The sequence below is a fragment of the Polypterus senegalus genome, chromosome 7, assembly GCF_016835505.1.
Source record: "Polypterus senegalus isolate Bchr_013 chromosome 7, ASM1683550v1, whole genome shotgun sequence".
NCBI lineage: Eukaryota > Metazoa > Chordata > Cladistia > Polypteriformes > Polypteridae > Polypterus > Polypterus senegalus.
In genome coordinates, this window is record NC_053160.1 from 108272454 (window position 1) to 108295847 (window position 23394).

General features: G+C 39.5%; 1 protein-coding gene across 2 annotated transcripts in view; it reads left to right on the forward strand.

Moving 5' to 3' along the window:
• The window catches only part of LOC120532774 (phospholipid-transporting ATPase ID-like), a 193959-nt gene that overhangs the window by 165846 nt on the left and 4719 nt on the right, over positions 1-23394 (forward strand). The window contains exons 22-27 of one of the 2 annotated variants that reach the window (XM_039759146.1): positions 2501-2606; positions 2985-3135; positions 5346-5529; positions 5796-6019; positions 14125-14208; positions 14286-14531. In XM_039759146.1, coding sequence (XP_039615080.1) covers positions 2501-2606; positions 2985-3135; positions 5346-5529; positions 5796-6019; positions 14125-14208; positions 14286-14531 — 995 coding nt within the window. The remainder of the gene's footprint in view (positions 1-2500; positions 2607-2984; positions 3136-5345; positions 5530-5795; positions 6020-14124; positions 14209-14285; positions 14532-23394) is intronic. The other variant, XM_039759147.1, reaches the window with a different exon arrangement.

Here is a 23394-nt window from a genome sequence, read left to right on the forward strand (position 1 = left end):
CAAACTGGCGGCGCCCAGCATCAAAGCAATGCTTTTGTTCCAGTGTTATTTCCCTTTCTTTTTTAGATCCACATCCATGACTCATCTTTATCAAATACACTGAAATTAACCACATATTGTTTATTAGTGTAAGGCATCTGATTGTAATTAACCTGTAACAATATAATGGTCCACGGAATGGCCAAACTATTCCAAATACCATAGTTGCTTTAGCATTGTTACACTCAAGTATTTATCCCACTGTATCTGAGTGTGGAATCACAGCTCTACAGCAGCTGATCAGAAAGAGAATTATCGGGATACAGCATCAAACACACGCTGCCTCAGCCATGCTGTCTATTTGAAATGCTCTCATACAACAAACGCTTCAGAGCCTTTTCTGTAGGGACACTGCAGTTAAAATACAGTTTCATCTCAAGAGTTCTAAACGCACTCAATCAGTTCAAGTGTTCCTTGTAGAACTGTTTGTACTGTGATTTGGATGCTATATAGCGCCTGACCTGGCACAGACTTACACAGAAGTACATGTAAAAACACAAGCACTTCATTTCTTTCTTCAGCTGGAGGGCACGTCTTCTCCGTGAACCCTCCAGTCACAACACAGTCCCAAGTACTAAGCACAACACAAATCACAGCCCTTCTTCTTGCACCACCACTCCTCCCAGGGAACCTCGTCCTTTTCCTCCTGGTTCTGGGCCTGAGTGGTGGTTGCCGGTCCTTTTATAGCCCACCCGGAAGTGCTCCAGGTGCTTGATCACCTGTTCCTGATTGCACTTTCAGGCGGGGCTGTAGTGTTGTCCAGGCTGGCCCCAGGATCCATGCAGCACCCCCTGGCAGCCACCCCAGATCCCCATAGAGTTGTGGAAAACTCCATCTCTTATAGAACCGTGCAGTAAACTGAGGTACCATCGTCAGTCAAGGAGGCTGCCACCAAGCATTCCGGGGGAGGTACTGAGGAGCCCATGGCTGCTCACCCGAAACATAAGTAGAAGGAGCATCCTGGCCTGGGACCTGGTCGCCCGCCACAGTATTTATAAGTACAATCACCTCACTGCAAACTTGCGATACAGTTATAATATTGCACAACCTTAGCCACTTTATAAAGCGTAAAGTTACATATGATGACAATATCTTTTTTAAGATGAAATGAGGCAAAATATGTTTATTACATTATACAAATAAGATTTTAACATCATTTAAATAATCTATAGTGTTAATAATGTAATGTTCATGCCTCACTCTGTTTTCTTGCTGGGATTGGCGTGACCCTGGATGGATAGATGGATAGAATAATTAAACATGTACTATGAAGATATTTCAATGTTCCTTAAAGGTTTTGAAGAATCTGCGTTCTATGCTTACAGAAGGCTTGACATCTGTTACAGAGCTGATTGTGTGGCAATTGGTTTCTTGGAGAAAGAAAAGGAAGGGCAGGAATTGGGGGTTAGTACGTATTAAAGAGACAGTACTGCTGCAATAAATTATTTCATCGAAGGTCGGGCATGCCACAGCAAGCATCTTGCAGGAGGCAGGAACAATTTCTGGATGGGGCAACAGCTTGTCACTATCACTGTGCCATCGTGTTCCCATGTTTAATAACATGCTTTAATTCCTATCATCATGAAAATGATATCAATTATACATCTCAGTATTTAAATTATTCGGAGAGCTGTAATATTATGAATGTAATGGATTCTGTGTCCTGTTGGAGGAAGAGAGCCCATTTAAGAAGCACGTAGTGATTCACAGACAAAGCACATAGAAGACCACATACAATACAAAGCATTTAACAGGCTACTTTAGTTACGATGGGATTTGAGAAACTAGTAAATGAAATGATTTTAAGATGAAGTTTATGATGTTCTACTTTAATGACGAAATAAACTATGTGATTAAAGTGGAAATTTCGAGATTAAAGTTCCATTTTTTTCCCCAGTGTGCCTTTTTTTTCTTTTCTCTGTACCCTAATAAGCTTCTATATGACTCTCAGACAGTGGGCTGCAACTTGCCTTTTCACAGCAACCTTGATATCTGACAACTTTTTTTTTATTTCAGGCACTGTGCGACTTTGTGAACTTGAACTTTTGAGTTTCTCCGTCAGTCTCTGTCACTCGATTAACTTCCTTTTGTTGTTTATACCACTGTTTAAGCCAACAAATAGTACATTTTTCCTTGACCACTTGGTATTTGCTGAAATTCTTCTATTATCCCCCATGCTTTTGTCATTATCTTTTTATAGAATGCTGAGCTTAACTACTAATTATGTTAATTTGCATTTGCATTTGCCTCAAAGAGGCGTAATTCTGGGAGGAGTTGGGGAGTGGCAGCAGGTGAGCAGTGATAAGAAGTAACTAAGGGCTCTGTCTCACTCTTAGAATCTAAGAAAGTTTTCCTCTTATTCCTCACTTAGTTGCTGTTAAATCTGAATTTCACATTTTTTCTTGCCAGCTATGGCCATCTATTAAATAAATATCTTGAATGTGATTTTTTTTTGCCATAGAGACAGCTGAAAACATTGGATATTCCTGCAGTCTACTGCGTGAGGAAATGAATGAAGTATTTATCATCAACTCAAATTCTTTACAAGATGTGAAAAAAGATTTGAGGTGAGTAGGTCTACAGCTGTCTTTTCTTTTAAAGACAAATGGAATATTAAAAAATTATTCCCCATGGTTATAGTGAGGTTTCACGTGCTGAGAAAACCAGTGGTTTCAAGCACCTTTTAGAAGCAGCTTGAGAGACATCGCTTAGGGATTTCACAAAGTCACATTTAATCATCTTTTCAAGTTTTTGTCTCATTTCTCACCTTACCTTAAAACTGGAAAAGAGTATTTTCTAAAGTGGCTTTAAATAGTATCTCCAATTTTTGCTGCTCTCTTTTTCCAGTTTTACAGAATTTATAATTTCTAAAGAATATTTGTTCATTTTGAGAATTAATTGCTACTGTTATCCATCATAATGGAAATATGTGTGCCCAATTTTAGAGATGCAAGACGGAAAATGAAGCCAGAATCAGCACCTGATGAGGAAGATGAGGTTATCATAGAAAACATTTGTGGCAATCAGAAATGCAAAGTTGTACCTGAGGAGACCATAGATGGAGATTATGGACTTCTAATCAATGGACATAGCCTGGTACGTGTGTTGCTGGTCATGCAATACTTAGTAAGAAAGAAAACAAAAACAATGTAGAACTAGAAATTTGTAGGTGAGAAATGACAAAATTACTCTCATGTTTACAGTGAAAATATCTTTCCAGAAAGACAGGATAACAGTCAGCTTGTAAAATGCAATGCTGATAGGGGCAGCTCAGTGTTTTTTTTCAGCAATTGCCCTCACAGAATATTGATGGCCAGATTTCTTCGTACCTGACAAATATTTCAAAGCGATTTTGATCAAATGTACATTTTTCATGGGATGGACTTTGTCCTGGGTGTACTTTGCTGCAAGCAAGAAAGGAGTCCTGGCAAGGTGCTTAAAATGGAGTTTAAAGATAAGGTTACTTTAGTGTGATATTATATATATTACTATTACTATATATTACTCTAGGTGACACAGGTCTCAGTAATGAAGTTTCTTTTAACTAACACATGTAAAATTTGCCTGGGCAAAGTCTCAGCAAGTATGTCTTTGAAAGAATGTGATTGTTTGTTAATCATTCTTTTGACTATACTGATAGAATTATCTTTAAAAATTTAAAAATATTTACAATTCATTTTAGAAGAATACTGAGCACTTAATAGGTTGCTTGATATAAGGTATTTAACATTTGGAAGTTCTTGCTTAGTTCACATTTTTATTTTTGTGAATATGGAATTACCCATTTTTGCTTTTATGTTCAAAGTAGATTGTATAGTTTTTTTTCAAAGCCTTCATTTTAAAAAATTACAAAGTATGGAAACATCTTTCATTGCCTTCTGTGATTTTTTTCTTGGATATCTAGCACAGTAGCAAATCATCTTTTCTTCAGTCTCAATTTTACAACAACATGTAAATTAAATTTTTTTTTTTTGGTTATATTCTTGAATAAATGCACACTTATTTTGTTATACCTTTTGTGAAAGTGTTTATTTGATATTTGGACTTCAGTCCTTACACATTATACACTTTATGTCAGCATTTTGTCAATTATTACTATAACATGAAAAAAGTTTCTATTTTAGTTATGTGTTCAAAATTTTCTGTCATCCTACATTTATACAGATCGTTGTAGACTTGGAACACACATGAAACAGATAAACAGTCTTGAGCTCTGCTAATTTGGCATCTCACTTTAACTGTGTCAGTGGGGGATGGGATAGCAGGTTGCTTGCTTTTTGTCCTGATTCACACATATTCAAAACAAAGACACTGATGAAGAGGTGTGAAGGAATTTAAGGTAGCCCGGCATTATGACTTTTTTTGTAGGCTTGAGAAATCCATCCATCCATTATCCAACCCACTATATCCTAACTACAGGGTCACGGGGGTCTGCTGGAGTCAATTCCAGCCAACACATGGTACAAGGCAGTAAACAAACCCCGGGCAGGGCGTCAGCCCACCACAGAGGCTTGAGGAATTCTAGTGTTAATTTCAGAACAAAAAAAAATTCACATGGAGTGAGATCTCGTGAATACTGAAGGTGTGAAGCTACAGCAACATTACTTTTGACCAAAAGCTCTGACTAATAATGTGGTGAGCACACTGTCATGGGGCAAAATGCAGTTTAGTGTTTACCACTGCTGATTAACAGTCTCTTCTTGAGGAAACTCTTTATTAACAAGTTTATTAATGTCAAACAACAGGAACATCATTGTTTTGTAGTTTTTTTTGGGGGGGCTTGAAGAAAACAAAATCGCAGATGTTACCTGTTTGATTGTAGATTAAATGTCACAACTCAGCACAGTACATCTTGGCAGATTAATTAAAAAGACTATAGACCCATGCTACCTAGTAGTATAGTTGATAACTACTCCCTACTACTATGCTATTGCCCAGTTCTGGAAAATAGTTGACCCCCACTTGTAAATGAGCAAGAAATAAGAGTACACCTTACGTGAGAGCTTCTAGGAATGTACATATTGACTTCTCAAAATTGAGAAAGAATGATTTCTCTTTTTGAAATCTGCAACACAAAACAAACTGTAAGTATTCATATGGCAGTGATGAAAAATCTAATTACACTGTTCAGTAGGCTAAAAAATACATGTTTTGTAAATTATATGTGGGTATCTATGGAAAAAAAAATAGAGATTGGGCTGGTGTGAAATGTAATATTCATTAGAAGGACCTATATGTTTTGAATCATTATCACAGTTATGAATGTAGCAGAATGACAATTTCTCACTAGATTTGCTTTCGTGCAGGCTTTTGCTTTGGAGCCAAGCTTAGAGTTGGAGTTTCTCAAGACAGCTTGTATGTGCAAAACTGTCATCTGCTGCCGAGTGACACCTCTGCAGAAAGCCCAAGTTGTCCATTTGGTCAAGAAGTATAAAAAAGCTATCACCCTGGCCATTGGAGATGGAGCAAATGACGTTAGTATGATAAAAAGTATGAACTGACTTGAAACAGGTGGCTTTAAACTATAATGACATCACAGGTTTATAAGATCATGTTTTAGTATAAATTTCATTACTGGAGTTTAAGGTGGTAAACTGCTTTCTCAGTTCTTATTCTTTCTGTCCTCATGTCCATAGTCTTTGTGCATGCATCTATACATGATCCGGTCTACTTCAGATCTGTTATCAGAATTAACTGCATTTTCTTATTTTTTACTGACTAATTTTCTCTTCTTTGTTATTCTTTTTACCTTCAAGCTGCACATATTGGTGTAGGAATCAGTGGACAAGAGGGAATGCAGGCAGTCCTTTCCAGTGATTTCTCCTTTGCTCAGTTCCGCTACCTACAGCGCCTTCTACTGGTGCATGGCAGGTGGTCCTACATTCGCATGTGCAAATTTCTCAGCTATTTTTTCTACAAGAATTTTACTTTCACACTTGTCCACTTCTGGTATGCCTTCTTCTGTGGATTCTCTGCTCAGGTGAGGAACTTTACTTTGTAGTTTCAGCATCCACAGTCTGAGTATTTACTTTTTAATAAGCTTTTAAATTGAGGACAAACCTGTTCTTCTCATTCACTGGTCAGGATTCCTGTGTTCAATTCAAAAAGCTTTTTCCTGTGTAAATATGTTTTCTGTACATGCACTGCTCTGGTTTTCCAGAAGTACTCATTTAACAATATTTTAGCGAAAAATGAATGTGGTTTGCATATTTTGAGCACACACATGGATGAATTCACATGTGGATTGTGAAACAGGAGTAACATTCCATTTTTTTTACATACATTTTTAAATTACTTGTTGTGGTCTAGTATTGGTCTCCATAGACCCTTATGGTAGATAGGGAGCGCTCTTGCTCCCTTGAACCCCTGTCCACGACTCCAGACACCAGGTAAAAGTCCCAATAATGACTTTATTTGAATGCCACAGTGCACAAAGCACACTCCACCACAATACTCATATAACTTACAATAATACGCTAAACCAATCCTCCAGCTCCCAGACGCGTTGCCCTCTTACCACCCAGCTCAGCTCACCGTCTGGGAGCTCCCACAGTCCTTTTATATCTCCTGACCCGGAACTATTCCTAATCCCCAGTCCATGTGACTCTCAATCACTTCCGGGTCAGGTAAAAGTTATTTTCTTCATCCCGGAAGACCGGCGCTCTTCCTATGACAAACTTCCGGGTCATAGGGCACAAAGAAGTCTTTGGTCCTCCCTGCAGCTCCCTCTTTTGGCCCCCATGGCATCCAGCAGGGCTGTGCATAAAAACTCCATTGTCCATGATGCCCTGCTGGTCTTCTGGGGACCTCCATGCTGCAAGGAGGGCTCCACCTGGTGGCTTGGAGTATTGGTCGGCCATCCTCCACACCCTATTTTATCAGAACGTTTGTTATTTCTGTTTTATTTTCTCACTTCTTTGTAAAATCTACATGGGGTAAGTAACATACTAATAAAAACAGTTTTGGGTTGTACATTCCTTTAACATATCCTCTGCCTAATTTGTCACAACTGAAAGCTCAATCTCAGTTTATAGCACTTGTAAACCATAATTATGTCCATCTCCAACACGCACATGAAAGAGAGAGAAAACTGTATCCAGTAGAGTATATGAAACATAGGCTGGCACTGTCCAGTGCCTGCAAGTCTGTTTTGAATGAACAATGGCTGACACATTGTCTTCTTCCATCAATGAACTGACAGACATATAAGCTGTTAGATATCATTTTGTGAGGATGCCCTAATCCAAGTAAAATTAGTCACTTCAATTAAATGTATTAATTAGCTCAGCATATTATACAATAATTAAAAACACAATATGAAAATGAAATGAAACTCAAATATGATATTGAAACATAACCAGAGTAACATCATGCTGACCTCATCCTTTCAAACAAAAGAGAAGTGGCTGAGAGTTTTTGTGTTCTGTTGCATGAGATGCCAGGTGTAAAACTGCAGAAGGAACAAACAATAGTGTAAAAATTAAAATGCATAGTAGTGTAAATTCTAACCCAATGTTTAAATGAAAAATTAACTTTAGCTACCCATATATTAATTGGGATAACCTTGAAAATAGCAGAGCACAAGAGTTTTTAAAATTAATTAGTGACTATTTTTTAACACAGTATGTTAAAAAACCAATGCTGTGGTGGTGGTGGGTGGTAGGGTGTTTAGATTTAGTATTTTGTTATAATCAAAAAAATTTAAGGGTGAACAGGTGATTGAACCACTAGTGTCAACTGACCATAATATTCTCAGTGTTTTGGAAGAGTGCAGATGCAAAGACTAAAACTGTTAAGTTTAATTTTGGTAGGGCAAATTTTGAGCATCTGTGGCAAAGTCTAAGGAGGACAGACAGAGATAAGCTTTTACATGTGGAGACAATCAAGGAGAAATGGAACAGGTTTAAAAACATTTTACATATAATGCAGGACAGGTACATAAATAAATTTGGAATTAGTAGGAAATTAAAAAAAAAATTCCACTGTGGTTTAATAAAGATTTGAAAAAGAAGCTGCAAAGGGAAAAACAACTGTGTAAGGCTTACCAGACTAATAACTCTAGGGTTTATCATGGGGTGTATGAGAACATGAGGGCAACCATTAAGAAAGATATTAGGGAGGCTATAAGGCAGTTACAGAGCAATATAACAGATAAGGTAAAAGACATCCCAAAGAGATTTTTTTTTCTGTTTTTATTAGTAAAAGAACAGCCAAGGAGGAGGTGAAGTGCAATCTTGAATAGTAAAAAGGAATCAAAAATACAAACTGTGAAATAGCAGATGCTCTAAACTCATATTTTTCTGAGGTCTTTACATGTGAGGAAAGCTGCAACCTCCCACTGGTAGAAGGGACTACTAAAGAGGTACTGAGTAATTTAGAAATTGTAGGGGGAGAAGTACTGTTTAAATTAAATATGCTGAAATCAAACAATTCACCATGACCAGAAAATACTTATCCTCAATTTCTTAAGGAGTTTAGCGAGTACATATATAAACCCTTGATGCATATTTTTAGGAAGTCACTGCACACTGGGGAAATTCAGAAGAACCGGAAAATGGCAAATATCATCCTATTATATAAAAAGGGTTACCAGCAGATCCAAACAACTATATGCTAGTAAGCTTAACATGCATCACAAGTAAACTAATGTAAGTAATTATTAAGTATAAGATTGAACAACACATGTCAAGTGTAGGAGTTTTACTGAACAGTCAGCATGGATTCAGAGGAAGTAGGATATGTTTTGCTAACATCCTGGAATTCCATGACGATGCAACAAATCTATATGATCAAAGTGGAACATATGATATTATTTATCTTGACTTTCAGAAAGCATTCAGTACCATGCTACATGAGAGATGGGGCATCAAATTAAAAGAAGTAAGAGTTCAGTGTGTTGTTTGTAGATGGATGCAGATATAGGAAGCAGATTGTTATGGTCTGAGCAACCCTATCAGAATTGGCTGATATTAAGTGTGATGTTCCTTCCACAAGGGTCAGTGCTAGGGCTGCTGCTATTTTTAATATATATTATTTTGATAGAAACAGAAGTAACCAACTGGTTAGATTTGCATATGATACCAAGATAGATGGATTGGCAGATAATCTTGAACTCATTGAATGTTCAGGAACTTGGACAGCATACAGGATTGGACAGATTTGTGGTATATGAAATTTAATGTAAAGTATTACATGTAGGAAGCAAATATTTCTGGTTGGAATATACAATGGGAGGTGTAAAAATCAATAGTACACCTTATGTGAAGAATTTAGGAGTCATAGTGGACTCGTCACTATCAACTGCTAGACAGTGTTTAGAAGAGATTAAGAAGGCTAACAGACTGTTAGGCTTTATAGCATGCATGTGTAATACAAGTCCAATGAGGTTATGCTCAAGCTTAGTAACGCACTGGTGAGGCCTCATCCATGTTGGGGTACTGTGTACATTTTTAGTCTCCAGACTTCAAAAAGGACAAAGCAGTGCTAGAAAAAGTCGAGAAAAGAGTGACTAGGCTGATTCCAGGGCTACACGGGAAGAATTCTGAAGAAAGAGTAAAAGAGCTGAGCATTTTCAATTTAAACAAAAGAAAATTCCGAAAAGCATGATTGAAGTACTTAAAATTATGAAGGGAATTAGTACAGTGGGGCGGCACGGTGGCGCAGTGGTAGCGTTGCTGCCTCGCAGTAAGGCGACCTGGGTTTGATTCCCGGGTCCTCCCTGCGTTGAGTTTGCATGTTCTCCCTGTGTCTGCGTAGGTTTTCTCTGGGTGCTCCGTTTTCCTCCCACAGTCTAAAGACATGCAGGTTAGGTGCATTGGCAATTCTAAATTGTCCTTAATGTGGGTGTGTTTGTGTGTGCCCTGCGGTGGCTGGGATTGGCTCCAGCAGACCCCCGTGACCCTGTAATTTGGATATAGCGGGTTGGATAATGGATGGATGAATTAGTACAGTGAATGGAGAGTGTTTATTTAAAATGAGTTTATCAAGAACATGGGTACACAGTTGGAAATTTGTTAAGGGTAAATTTTGCACAAACATTAGAAAGTGTTCCTTTTTTCAGACTAGGGGGGCTCCAACCACTGCTCGCTTCACTCGCCAACCCCTGTGTTTGGTTAATCGGATATACAATTTTAAAAGCTGTTTTTTTTTCTTTGGAATTGTTTCAGTTTCATTTGTTGCACTTTTACAAGCCTCATTAAAAACAATATTTGGAATTACCTTTTCTTCAAGATCACATTGAATTTTGATTCCATTTCTGGAGATAATTGTGACAAGGCAACATATAACTGCCCGTGAGTGAATATCGTTTCTTTTTCTTTAATAAATAATCAGAATTTTTCTAATGTTTGTCCCTATGATTTGTTAATTGTCATAGTAAAAGTTGTTCTCACGGGAAACTGTAAACATTTTATTATGAATGGCATATCAAGATCTCCTTTGGTGTCTAATGTTATTTGCGGAATATATACTACATTACCTTTCTTTTCACCTGTTTATATTTGCATTGCTTCTCCGTGATCATAAATATACACCAGACTGAATTGTGTTTTCTTTGAAATTAAACTTGTCCTTGCTTTAAGTGTTGCGGGACCACAGATTCTTATAGCGTTTGATCCATTATCGTGTAAATCTACGTTTTTTGCATTGAATGATGCGAAGGCGAAAAGATTATTGTAGACTCGTAGATTTTGCCTGTATTGTTTGTGGATTCTGCAGTTTTTTTTTATACTGTAGCTACCTCTGCGTTCTGGCTCGAAAAGAGAAGAATTAAAAAAAAACAAACTGACATAATAAAGTGTCACAAAAGTTTTACTTGAACAATCACCGACTTACCACATCAATCAATACTCCGCTATCAGTCTTCCATGCTGTACTCCGGCCTCCCTCAATCAGACCTAACAGTCACAAAAAAAAACTGGGATGCTACAATACTTTTCGAATTTTACTACTTTCATATTCTTTACCTTTCTTTGCATGTATATCACGCCATCGTTTGTTTGAGCCTTTCGAATTCCACTGCTTTCATAATCTCTTATCTGCCTTTTTTTCTCTCCAATGCTTTTGGGTGTCTTTTCTCCGCAGTGCTCTTCATTCTTTGATGAGTCGTTGACATTTCATCTAGAACGTATTGACCTTATGCACTTTATATTTGCTGAGAGCACAGGATCTGTGTGTGCTATGTGCCTTTACACGACTGAGTGTTTTCCTGGCTGTGCTCTTATTTGATATTGGTTGTAAGTAGGGCGTGTCTTGCAAGAATCTCATGTTCCACGTTCCCGCAATCCTGGAACAGTCTCTTGGCACCAACTCTCATGTTTACGATCCCCGCAAGGCGCTCTGTGGCCAGTATCTTTTGTCTCGTGTGTCTTTTAAGTGTCTTCTGAGAACTTCCAAGAAGATCACATCTCATCGCCCTGTTTTTCCTTTCCAAGATTTTTTTTAATAATAGAGAGATAACTATAGACTCATGAAAAAAGATAAAAAGTGTGGTAGGCAGTAGGACATTAGGGACTTTCAAAACTAGACAATGTTATTTTAGAAGAATTTAGTGGATAGGACTAGATTGTTCTAATATACAAAAAGACAGGGTGTACTTTAACTAAAATTAATTTCACAAACTAAAATTTAATAACGCATTGGTCTGAACATAATAAGTGAACATCTTTTTCAGTCATGTGCATTACAAATGTCTCTGGATTTATAAAAGATACACAAACTATGGAAAATGGACACAATTTAAGTTGTCAGAATTACACATCCATAAGCCCTCAATGATTTCAAGCTGGTGTTCCTAACTTCTAATATTATGGAATCTTTTAAGAAGGTGATTAAATGAGAGGTTTATTTAACCTATCTGAGCCCTTGTTAATCTGCCTTAAAAACAACAAGGGGGAGATGGTGGCAAAAGACACCACTGTACTTGTATTGTATACCTGCTCTATGAACACATGGAAGGTTGCAAAACCCACTCCAGATAGCTACTTACTGATTTTTCAATTGGGACTAGCTTTTTCTATTTCAATTCTGACTTACCTTGCTGGATCCTAGACTTTTTGTAACTAAATTCTATTTCAACAATAAGCCACCTTTATTTACAGTGATCCCTCGCTATATCGCGCTTTGACTTTCGCGGCTTCACTCCATCGCGGATTTTAAATGTAAGCATATCTAAATATATATCACGGATTTTTCGCTGGTTCGCGGATTTCTGCGGATAATGTGTCTTTTAATTTATGGTACATGCTTACTCAGTTTGTTTGCCCAGTTGATTTCATACAAGGGACGCTATTGGCGGATGGCTTAGGAGCTACCCAATCAGAGCATGTATTACATATTAAATACAACTCCTCAATGATATACGATATGCTTCCCACGCGGTGCTTGATTGTTTGCTTTTCTTTGTCTCTCTCACTCTCTCTGCCTGATGGAGGGGGTGTGAGCAGAGGGGCTGTTTGCACAGAGGCTGTTTGCCTAGAGGATACGGACGCTCCTCTACAAAATGCAGCATTTTTGCGGTGCTTAGGCATACTTAAAAGCCCAAAAGCACGTATTGTTTTTTGATTGTTTGCTTTTCTCTCGCTCTCTCTCTGACATTCTCTGCTCCTGACACACATTCTTTGAAGAGAAAGATATATTTGCATTCTTTTAATTGTGAGAAAGAACTGTCATCTCTGTCTTGTCATGGAGCAGAGTTTAAACTTTTGGCTGAAGGGTGTTATTTCATGTCTAGAAGGCTCTAATAATGTTAACAGTGTGAGAGAGTTTATAAGGGCTTAAAATATATAAAAATAACCATACAAACATATGGTTTCTACTTTGCGGATTTTCATCTATCGCGGGGGGTTCTGGAACGCAACCCCCGCGATCGAGGAGGGATTACTGTATAACTCTATTGTTGCTAGTGAATAGACTTTATCCTAATGATTTTGTTAAGTGGTGTTAACATTCCTCTTTACAGATAAGTACCTCTAAAATTAATGACACAGATTTTCGATGTTCTCATCCCTCTCTCTTCTCTTAAAGCAACAGATATAACAACTCTTTTATTTAAAGTACTAAGCAATTTGGATCTTATTTCCTGTAGGGTTCCTAATTAAGCACCAATAACTTTATTACCCTGCACTGTTACATCTGGGATCCCTGCATATAATATTCATTTATTTGTTCTGATTATAACAACAGTTATCTGTAAAATGAAACTTTATGTTTATATATCCCTGAAGCAAGTAATTTTCTCTCTGGAATAATATCTACTGGAATTTACTAGCCTAAACACTCTAAAGACTCCTTATTTACTGTAATCATTTAATGACTCAGCTATGTTAAATGGCAACAAGTAAAAAGAAATGTTTGTTTGTTTTTGCCAATTCTGTTTATTATAACAAAAGAAAATAATTTTATAGTTTTTGTTTAGAACACCACAATGGTATAAAAGTTAACCTTATCTCCTTAGTTATGGCCTATATTAAGGTCCCAGTCACTTCCTAGGTGGAATTTGAACATTTGTCCCATATTTGTATATGTTTTGGATTCCTCCACCTATCTCAAAATGCATCCATGGTATGTGTGGGAGAGGGTGTATATATTAATGTATAATGTAATAAATGGATTCCAGCTAAGGTTTGTTCTCACATCACAAGGTTGTCTCCAGTCTTCTGGTAGCCTTTAGTCAAAAAGTAAAGTTTAGAAAATTAATGGGTATTTTATTAAACATATACAGTCAGTTATAATTTTTATACAGATATTTAATTGTAATATTTTAAAGCTTCTGATTGCATGTTTGTGGAAATAAAAGCCTGAGGAAGGGCATGGTGATTACATTATTGCACTAAACAGCTTGCAAATGGAATAGCCCTTATAAAGTGATATGAAGCTATTGTTAATTTGGTGACTGAAAATCAGTGTGTTGTATTTCATGGACATACTTGTAGTAGGGTTTAAATTCAGACTACAGTATTTGGTCATGGTGCATATTTATTAATCTTTATTTTAAATAAACTGAAATTATTAAAATTTAGAATAACATTTTGATACTAAATATTGAAAACTGGATATTTTACAATTTTTTTTTTTATTTCTGTACAGACAGTATATGATGAATGGTTTATCACTTTCTACAACTTAGTTTACACATCCCTTCCAGTCCTGGGAATGAGTCTGTTTGATCAGGTATGATTTCCTATTTCAATGCATTGTAGAGTGTGTTTCCCTTCACTTTCTAACTGTTCTATTATTTTTCCTTAAAGGATATTAATGACCATTGGAGCATGGAGTATCCTCAGCTTTATGGCCCTGGCCAGCATGATATTTATTTTAACAAGCGTGTATTTATGAAATGCCTATTGCACAGCATCTACAGCTCCCTCGTCCTCTTTTTCATCCCATATGGTGCAATGTGTGACACAGTGAGAGATGATGGGATGGACATTGCAGATTACCAGTCCTTTGCTTTGCTGGCACAGACTTGCTTGCTGGTTACAGTGTCTATTCAGGTATTATAGATTTCTCAGCTATTTACTTTGTGGTGACTGGAATCGATCTATAAATTGACAGTTTATCTATTTTCATTTGTTCACATTTTGCCTATCCATTTCAGTTTCCTTAATTCTTTATGTCTTAGTATATTTTATGTCTGTTGTTTTGTTTTAGTAACATTACTGTTCCAACCTTACATTACTCTTTTTTGAAAGAAGTTTCAGTTTGTTGATTTGTTGAATGATTGCTGCTAAGCCTGATCTAGATAAAATTAATAAAAAAAAATTATTTCCAAAAAAAGGTCACTGTAGAAATAGCAACATATTTAAATGTTTAGAATAAATTCATACACTTAATTTCCAATGCAATTAATTTTTAATCAAATGCAGTGATGTAACTCGACATAAATAATGAAATAAATGATTATGGATAGAAATACAAAATTACAAAGGGATAAAGGTTGCAGATAAAAGTGGATGTGTTGTGTAAAACAGGAAAGGAAAAGCCATCCAGAGCTAATGGTGGTTTTAAATGAAAAGAAGAATAACCCTTACCTTTGCTTTGAAACAGTCACAATGTAAAGGAACTATAAAATTGATTTGTTTTAGTCATCAGTAGTTGCCTATGTAGGGTATTGAGGATATACAGAGCTGTCTTAACTCCATAAGGACTTTTCTATCTATCTATCTTAAGATAAAGTTTCACAATTGGATTATCACAGCTGACCAAAAAAATCTCTTGAACCCTCTTGAACCAACGCTAAAAAATTGTTACTTTCTCTCTTCTTTTTGGATTATGGTTCAAGGTAGAGAAAAGTGAAGGGACAGTCAAAAGAGATGTTAGTGGCATATCCATAAAAAAAGAAAAGAACACATGCTATTTAATGAAATAAATACATGGTTTGTAGAAGATGATCTCCCCTTTCCAAATTAACACTCTTTTTTTTATAAAACACTACCACTTCACTGAAGACTTTCTGAATTCCTTTGTTCCCAATGTTAATTAATTTTGCACCCAGCTGAACACTATACCATGATTTTATTTTATCTTAATGACTGACTTTTCATGTGATAGGTTATTAAAGACTCTGTAAATCCAGATAAAAATGCAGCTCTCTGGTTATTCTATATACTTTTGTTGCTTCTTCATAGAAGCCTAGCATATCAGTGAAAAACAACCTGAACCCATACTGACTGCTCACTAATACACCTGTCCTTGCCATGTGATACTCAGTTTTGTCCTTAATAATTTCTTCCATCTGTTTATGTTGAAGCATGTTAATGTTACATCTCCATGGGGTAATATTTTCCAGCTTCGAGTTCTTAGGGATTTATCTATTGTAGTGATTTTCAAAAAATAACCATCAGTTGTTTGCATATTCAATTTCATTAACCTTATTTTTGTACAACACTCTTCACTGAGTTCAAGATCAGAGTACTATAACAAGTTCACAAGAAAAATACAACTAGCACATTACTAATTACATAATACATACATATATAGATACAGATTTACATGTATTTAAATATGCTGTAGAATAAAGTGGTTCCAAACACATTGACATAAATGGAACCTAAGAATATTTGTCCATTAACATTACTTTTGAGCTATGGCCAGATATGACAACGGAAAAGGGTGTGTTCCATCCAGTCTGCAACATCCCTGCACAAAATGAATTTCTGTGGGATCCATGGTCAGTTATAAAAGACAAGGACAGGTCCAGTTACAGTCCTGAGAAACCAGGGCAAATGGCCACCCACCCCAACCCTCATGGGGGCACTATATAATATAAATCTGTGGCTTCCGCCATTTCATTCCAAAGGTTCCAGTATCTTAAATGACAGTAGTACCAAGTGCTTCAACCGGATACCAAGAAAATAACAGAATAATAGATAGTTAGTAGCAGCAGATGATTACTATAAAACATATTTTTGTACAAATGAATAAGAAACATTGATGCAATACATACAATCAGCAGCTGTAATCAGGGCATGCTAGACTAAAGTAGTGAGTCTCCAGCCTGGATTTAAAAGATGAGAATGAAAGACCATCTTTTATGTAAACAAGTGGATCTTTTATATACTGCTCAAAAAAATTAAGGGAACACTTTTTAATCAGAGTACAGCATCAAGTCAATAAAACTTCTGGGATATTGATCTGGTCAGTTAAGTGGCAGAGGGGTGCTGTTAATCAGTGTCGCAGTAGGGGGCAGTAGTGCTCTCCTGAACCCTCAGGTACCACGCCAAACACCTGGTAAAAGTGCTACAGTTATTCTTTTTATTATAACAATGTGCACTAAGCACCCTCCACTCCACACTATTCATAAATCACAATAACCACAATAATAAATCAATAATCAACAATCCTCCACTCCCAGACGCGTTGCCCTCCTACCCCCCAGCTCAGCTCGTTGTCTGGGAGTTCCCAGAGTCCTTTTATTCCTCCTGACCCGGAAGTCTTTCTGCCCAACAGTTCCACAAGTCCTTATTCCTTCTGGGTCAGGGTAAACAGTACTTTTCTTTACCCCGGAAGCCCCGTCGCTCTTCCTGTGATGAACTTCTGGGTCATGGTGCCCAAATGAGTCCATTGGCCTCCCGACAGCGACTCCCAGTGGCCCCCAAGGTATCCAGCAGGGCTGTGTATAAAAACTACATAGTCCATGAGGCCCTGCTGGAATTCGGGGCCCGTATATGCTCTCGGGAGAGCTCCTCCTAGCGCCAGGGGTGAGGGCGGAGTAAAATGCCGGCAATCCACCACAGTTCCCCTTAGCGACGACAACTGGGGCGGAGCGTCAATCCCCGCGAGGGACGTCCTCCTCCAGGAGGACGCGTCATCCGGACCTTGGCTGTGTTGTTTAAACCTCCCAGCGAACCTTGGGGGAACGGTGTATCTTCTATCCCACCGCTCCCCTGTCCTCCGGGAACAATCTCGCCACACGTGTCCTGGTTGCCGACAGTTGTAGCACCGCCGACGTCCTCCTGGTTGTCTCTCTTCCCGAGACCTGAAACATCTCGGGAATTCTGTCAGCTCCACCCTTTCCCCGCTAAGGAGGGTTTTACAGCTGCCTCGCAGCTCTCGATTCTTTTTCCCATCTTGTCAGGAGACCCGCGCTTTACTTTGGGGACCTCCTGTTTACTCTGGGGCTTGGATACAGCTGGGGACTCTCTACCAGAAAGAGAGAGCCCCTTTGCTGTCTGTATGCCTGTTGATTTGTGTTTTTTAGGAGGCGGTGTCATCAGCGCCGCATCGCTCCGTGTAACAGCACTGTTCAGCTGTACCGGTACGATTGGTGCTTCCCCTGTCCCTTCTGTCATCATGCCCCATTCTCTTGTCGGGCACACTGTGCTTTGACACCTGCTACTTATTAACCGCGGTGCCGGTTCGCACTGTGTCCCTTTATACTGTACGATACGGGTCGGACTCACCTGTATTCCCGCATCGATCATCACTGGAGCCTCCCGACCAATACGCTGTAAATAATCCCATATTTTCTTCAGAGGTGCTTCGGCCGTCGCTCCCAACTCTTCCACCTGGTTTTGAATGTTTATTAAAGTCTGTAATAAAGCATATATGGGCTTGAGCAATTTGTCGAGATCCCGCAATTCTATTTTGTCATTTAATTCGGCCGTAGGTAATTTTACTTCCACTTTTTCCTTACCTAACGGCCGGGAGCCAATAAGCATGTCCTCTCCGGGCACGTGTTCTGCTGGGTCTTGCAAAGGCTCTTGGGATTTGGAGTTTCTTTTAGATGGCCGGGGTGGCGCTACTGGCCGACTGCGATCCGCCTTTTCTATTTTATCGGCGGATTGTTCAGTCACGTCCCATCCCTCATTACTTTTAATTACAGCTGGCGCTGCTTCGCCTGCCTCCCCCTTCCCCTTCAGGGAGCTCGATTCCATCGAGGGAACGCTGACCTCACCTCCGTACTGCTGTCGACCTTCTCCTTCCCATAATCCGTCTGGGGAAATCACGCGCCCACTTTCGGCGAATGGAAGGTGGCCCTCATGGTCATGTGATCGACTGTAGTCCTTTGAGTGTTCCCAGCCTGCTCCGGGATAGGTCACATGACTCTCTTCGTCGAATGGGATCCCCCGTTTTTGATTCCTAGATGGGCTAGCCTGTTCGTCATCGCGGCCATCTTGCCTAGGTGGAAAGTACATCTCCGACTCGTCGTCAGAAACGAAGAGACCGGCTCCTGCAAAATAGGAATAATAATTTCCCGGCGTATCGGGCGTTTCTCCGGCACATACCTTTCTATTTACAGGACGTTTTCCCAGTCCATTTAGGCAGTCCGGCGTGTCCGATGTCTGGCGGCCTTCCTGTTGCCTTAACGCACGGGCCCTTTCGGCTTCAATCATTATCCGGTCTTCCTCGCTTCCCGTTAGGTAGGTCCACAAAGTCGCGGCGTCATCTAGGGCCGTTTTCCTTGGGCGATCCTCATTCTTTCTCCCAGATTTCTTCCCCATGGTGTATCGATGTATAGACAGGCTGTCTATTGCAGCGCTCTTTGTAGAGGGTAGCGTTTCTACCTTCGGACGTTCGAGCGGGACCTTCTGAGGGTCATCTGCTTACACAAAATTTGTTTTATATTCAGGTCCTCTGCCAACAGACGGCCAGAGAATCCTGCCGGCTACGCCAGTGTCGCAGTAGGGGGCAGTAGTGCTCCCTTGAACCCTCAGGTACCACGCCAAACACCTGGTAAAAGTGCTACAATTATTCTTTTTATTATAACAATGTGCACTAAGCACCCTCCACTCCACACTATTCATAAATCACAATAACCACAATAATAAATCAATAATCAACAATCCTCCACTCCCAGACGCGTTGCCCTCCTACCCCCCAGCTCAGCTCGTTGTCTGGGAGTTCCCAGAGTCCTTTTATTCCTCCTGACCCGGAAGTCTTTCTGCCAAACAGTTCCACAAGTCCTTATTCCTTCCGGGTCAGGGTAAACAGTACTTTTCTTTACCCCGGAAGCCCGTCGCTCTTCCTGTGACGAACTTCCAGGTCATGGTGCCCAAATGAGTCCATTGGCCTCCCGACAGCGACTCCCAGTGGCCCCCAAGGTATCCAGCAGGGCTGTGTATAAAAACTACATAGTCCATGAGGCCCTGCTGGAATTCGGGGCCCGTATATGCTCTCGGGAGAGCTCCTCCTAGCGGCCAGGGGGTGAGGGCCGGAGTAAAATGCCGGCAATCCACCACATCAGTTTCAGCTGCTTTGGTGTTAATGAAATTAACAACAGGTGCACTAGAGGGGCAGTAATGAGACGACCCCCAAAACAGAAATGGTTTAACAGGAGGAGGCCACAAATATTTTTCCCTCCTCATCTTTTCTGTTTTTTCACTAGTTTTGCATTTGGCTATGATCAGTGTCTGGCAGGCCAAGAAAAATACAGTAGCGTCATATGTGCAGGACGTGAGAATGGTTACAGACAACCTACAGATCACCTCCACAGACCTGCAAGAACATCTTGCTGCAGATGGTGTATCTGTACATCGTTCTACAATTCAGCGTAATTTGCACAGAGAACATCCGTATGGCAGCGTGATGAGAAGGAAGCCCTTTCTGCACTCATGCCGCAAACAGAGTGGCTTGTTGTATGCAAATGCTCATTTAGACAAGCCAGATTCGTTTTGGAAAAAAAGTGCTTTGGACTGATGAGACAAAAATTGAGTTATTTGGTCATAACTAAAAGCGCTTTGCATGGCGGAAGAAGAACACTGCAATTCAAGAAAACATCTGTTACCTACTCTCAAATTTGGTGGAGGTTCCATGCTGTGGGGCTGTGTGGCTAGTTCAGGAAATGGGGCCCTTGTTAGAGTCAAGGGTCGGATGAATTCAACCCAATATCAACAAATTCTTCAGGATAATGTTCAAGCATCAGTTACAAAGTTGAAGTTACGCAGGGGTTGGATATTCCAGTAAGACAATGACCCAAAACACAGTTCAAAATCTACAAAGGCGTTCATGCAGAGGGAGAAGTACAATGTTCTGGAATGGCTGTCACAGTCCTCTGACTTGAATATCATTGAAAATCTCTGGGATGATTTGAAGCAGGCTGTCCATGCTCGGAAGCTATCAAATTTAACTGAACTGGAGAGATTTTGTATGAAAGAATGCTCAAAAATACCTCCATCCAGAATCCAGACACTTATCAAAGGCTATAGGAGGTGTCTAGAGGCTGTTATATTTGCAAAAGGAGGCTCAACTAAGTATTGATGTAATATCTCTGTTGGGGTGCCCAAATTTATGCACCTGTCTAATTTTGTTATGATGCATATTGCATATTTTCTGTTAATCCTATAAACTTAATGTCACTGCTGAAATACTACTGTTTCCATAAGGCATGTCATATATTAAAAGGAAGTTGCTACTTTGAAAGCTTAGCCAATGATAAACAAAAATCCAAAGAATTTAGAGTGTTTCCCAAACTTTTTCATATGACTGTATGTTTCTGTCTAGCCAATGCCGCAAGGTTGCACCTCAGACTGTTCAGAAGCTCAGTGATGCCCAGTCCAAATTTGGGAGGAGATGCCCTAGGACACTATCTGTTGTCTCATTAGGAGCATACCCCAATATTGTTAGGCATGCATACAAGTATGTGGGGGCCATAGAAACTACTGAGTACGATTTTGAGTTACTAGCTTGCCGCATTATTTTTTCACTTTGATTTTCAGGGTGTCTTTGAATTCAGATCTCTGTAGGTTGATAATTTTCATTTCCATCAAATGATGTGGCATGCTTTCGTTCCTAACACATTACCCAGTCCAAATCAGTATAGATATCCAGCATGATTTTTTTCCCATTGAGATCTGATGTATTTTCAAAGTGTTCCTTTAATATTTTTGAGCAGTGTATAAGCAAGTGGATCATTACTTAGCTTTGGGGCCCTGTAACTGAAAGCCCAACCTCTCATTGCTATTTCGTTAATCATTGGAATCTTCAGTAGGTGAGCATCTTCAGATCTTAATGCACAATCCATTTTGTGGTTAAAATGAGTTCAGATAGAGAAGTGGAGCCCTGCAATTTATAAAGCTTTGTACATCAAAAGGAAGATTTTGAAAGCTGCCCTAAGCTTGACAATGGACACCAGTATAACAACTTCAGAAAAGGAGCTATGTGGCCAAACTTTACAGTTTTGTAATGATTTTTGCAGTAGCAGTTTACACATTCTAGGAGAAATATTATCTCATCCCATTATCTGTGTGAATGTGTCTTTATTGTTATTGTTTTCTTGTTACAGTTCAAAGGAATAATGCAAGTAAGAATTTTGCTTTACTATGTGCACTATGTACACATAAAGATAAACTTTAACTTATATTTCTTCTGTTTCAAAATCACTAAATATACTGCTCAAAAGAATTAAAGGAACACTTTTTAATCAGAGTATAGCATAAAGTCAATGAAACTTATGGGATATTAATCTGGTCAGTTAAGTAGCAGAGGGGGTTGTTAATCAGTTTCAGCTGCTGTGGTGTTAATGAAATTAACAACAGATGCACTAGAGGGGCAACAATGAGATGACCCCCAAAACAGGAATGGTTTAACAGGTGGAGGCCACTGACATTTTTCCCTCCTCATCTTTTCTGACTGTTTCTTCACTAGTTTTGCATTTGGCTACAGTCAGTGTCACTACTGGTAGCATGAGGCGATACCTGGACCCTACAGAGGTTGCACAGGTAGTCCAACTTCTCCAGGATGGCACATCAATACGTGTTATTGCCAGAAGGTTTGCTGTGTCTCCCTGCACAGTCTCAAGGGCATGGAGGAGATTCTAGGAGACAAGCAGTTACTCTAGGAGAGCTGGAGAGGGCCATAGAAGGTCCATAACCCATCAGCAGGACCAGTATCTGCTCCTTTGGGCAAGGAGGAACAGGATGAGCACTGCCAGAGCCCTACAAAATGACCTCCAGCAGGCCACTGGTGTGGATGTCTCTGACCAAACAATCAGAAACAGACTTCATGAGGGTTGCCTGAGGGCTCAAATGTCTACTGCGCCCTGTCCTCACTGCACAGCACCGGGGAGCTCAACTGGCATTTGCCATAGAATACCAGAATTGGCAGGTCCACCACTGGCGTCCTGTGCTTTTCACAGATGAGAGCAGGTTCACCCTGAGTATATGTGAAAGACGTGAAAGGGTCAGGAGAAGCCGTGGAGAATATTATGCTGCCTATAACATCGTTTAGCATGACTGGTTTGGTGGTTGGTCAGTGATGATCTTGGAGGCATATCCACGGAGCGACTCACAGACCTCTACAGGCTAGACAACGGCATCTTGACTGCCATTAGGTATCAGGATGAAATCCTTGGACCTATTGTCAGATCCTACGCTGGTGCAGTAGGTCCTGGTTTCCTCCCAATGCACGCCAATGCCCGGCCTCATGTGGCAAGAGTATGCAGGCAGTACCTGGAGGATGAAGGAATTGAAACAATTGAATGGCCTTCACGATCCCCTGACTTAAACCCAAAAGCACATCTTTGGGACATTATGTTTCGGTCCATTAGGCGCCGCCAGGTTGCTCCTCAGACTGTACAACAGCTCAGGGATGCCCTCATACAGATCTGGGAGGAAATGCCACAAGACACCATCCGTCGTCTCATTAGGAGCATGCCCCGACGTTGTCAAGCATGCATACAAGCTTGTGGGGGCCACACAAGATACTGAAAAGCATTTTGAGTAGCAGAAATTAAGTTTTTGAAAAAATGGACTAGCCTGCCACATCTTCATTTCACTCTGATTTTAGGGTGTCTACACAATTGAGCCCTCTGTAGGCAAAAAACTTTTATTTCCATTAAAAGACTTGGCATCCTTTTGTTCCTAAGACATTGCCCTGTCGTTATTTGTATAGATATCCAACTTCATATTGAGATCTGAT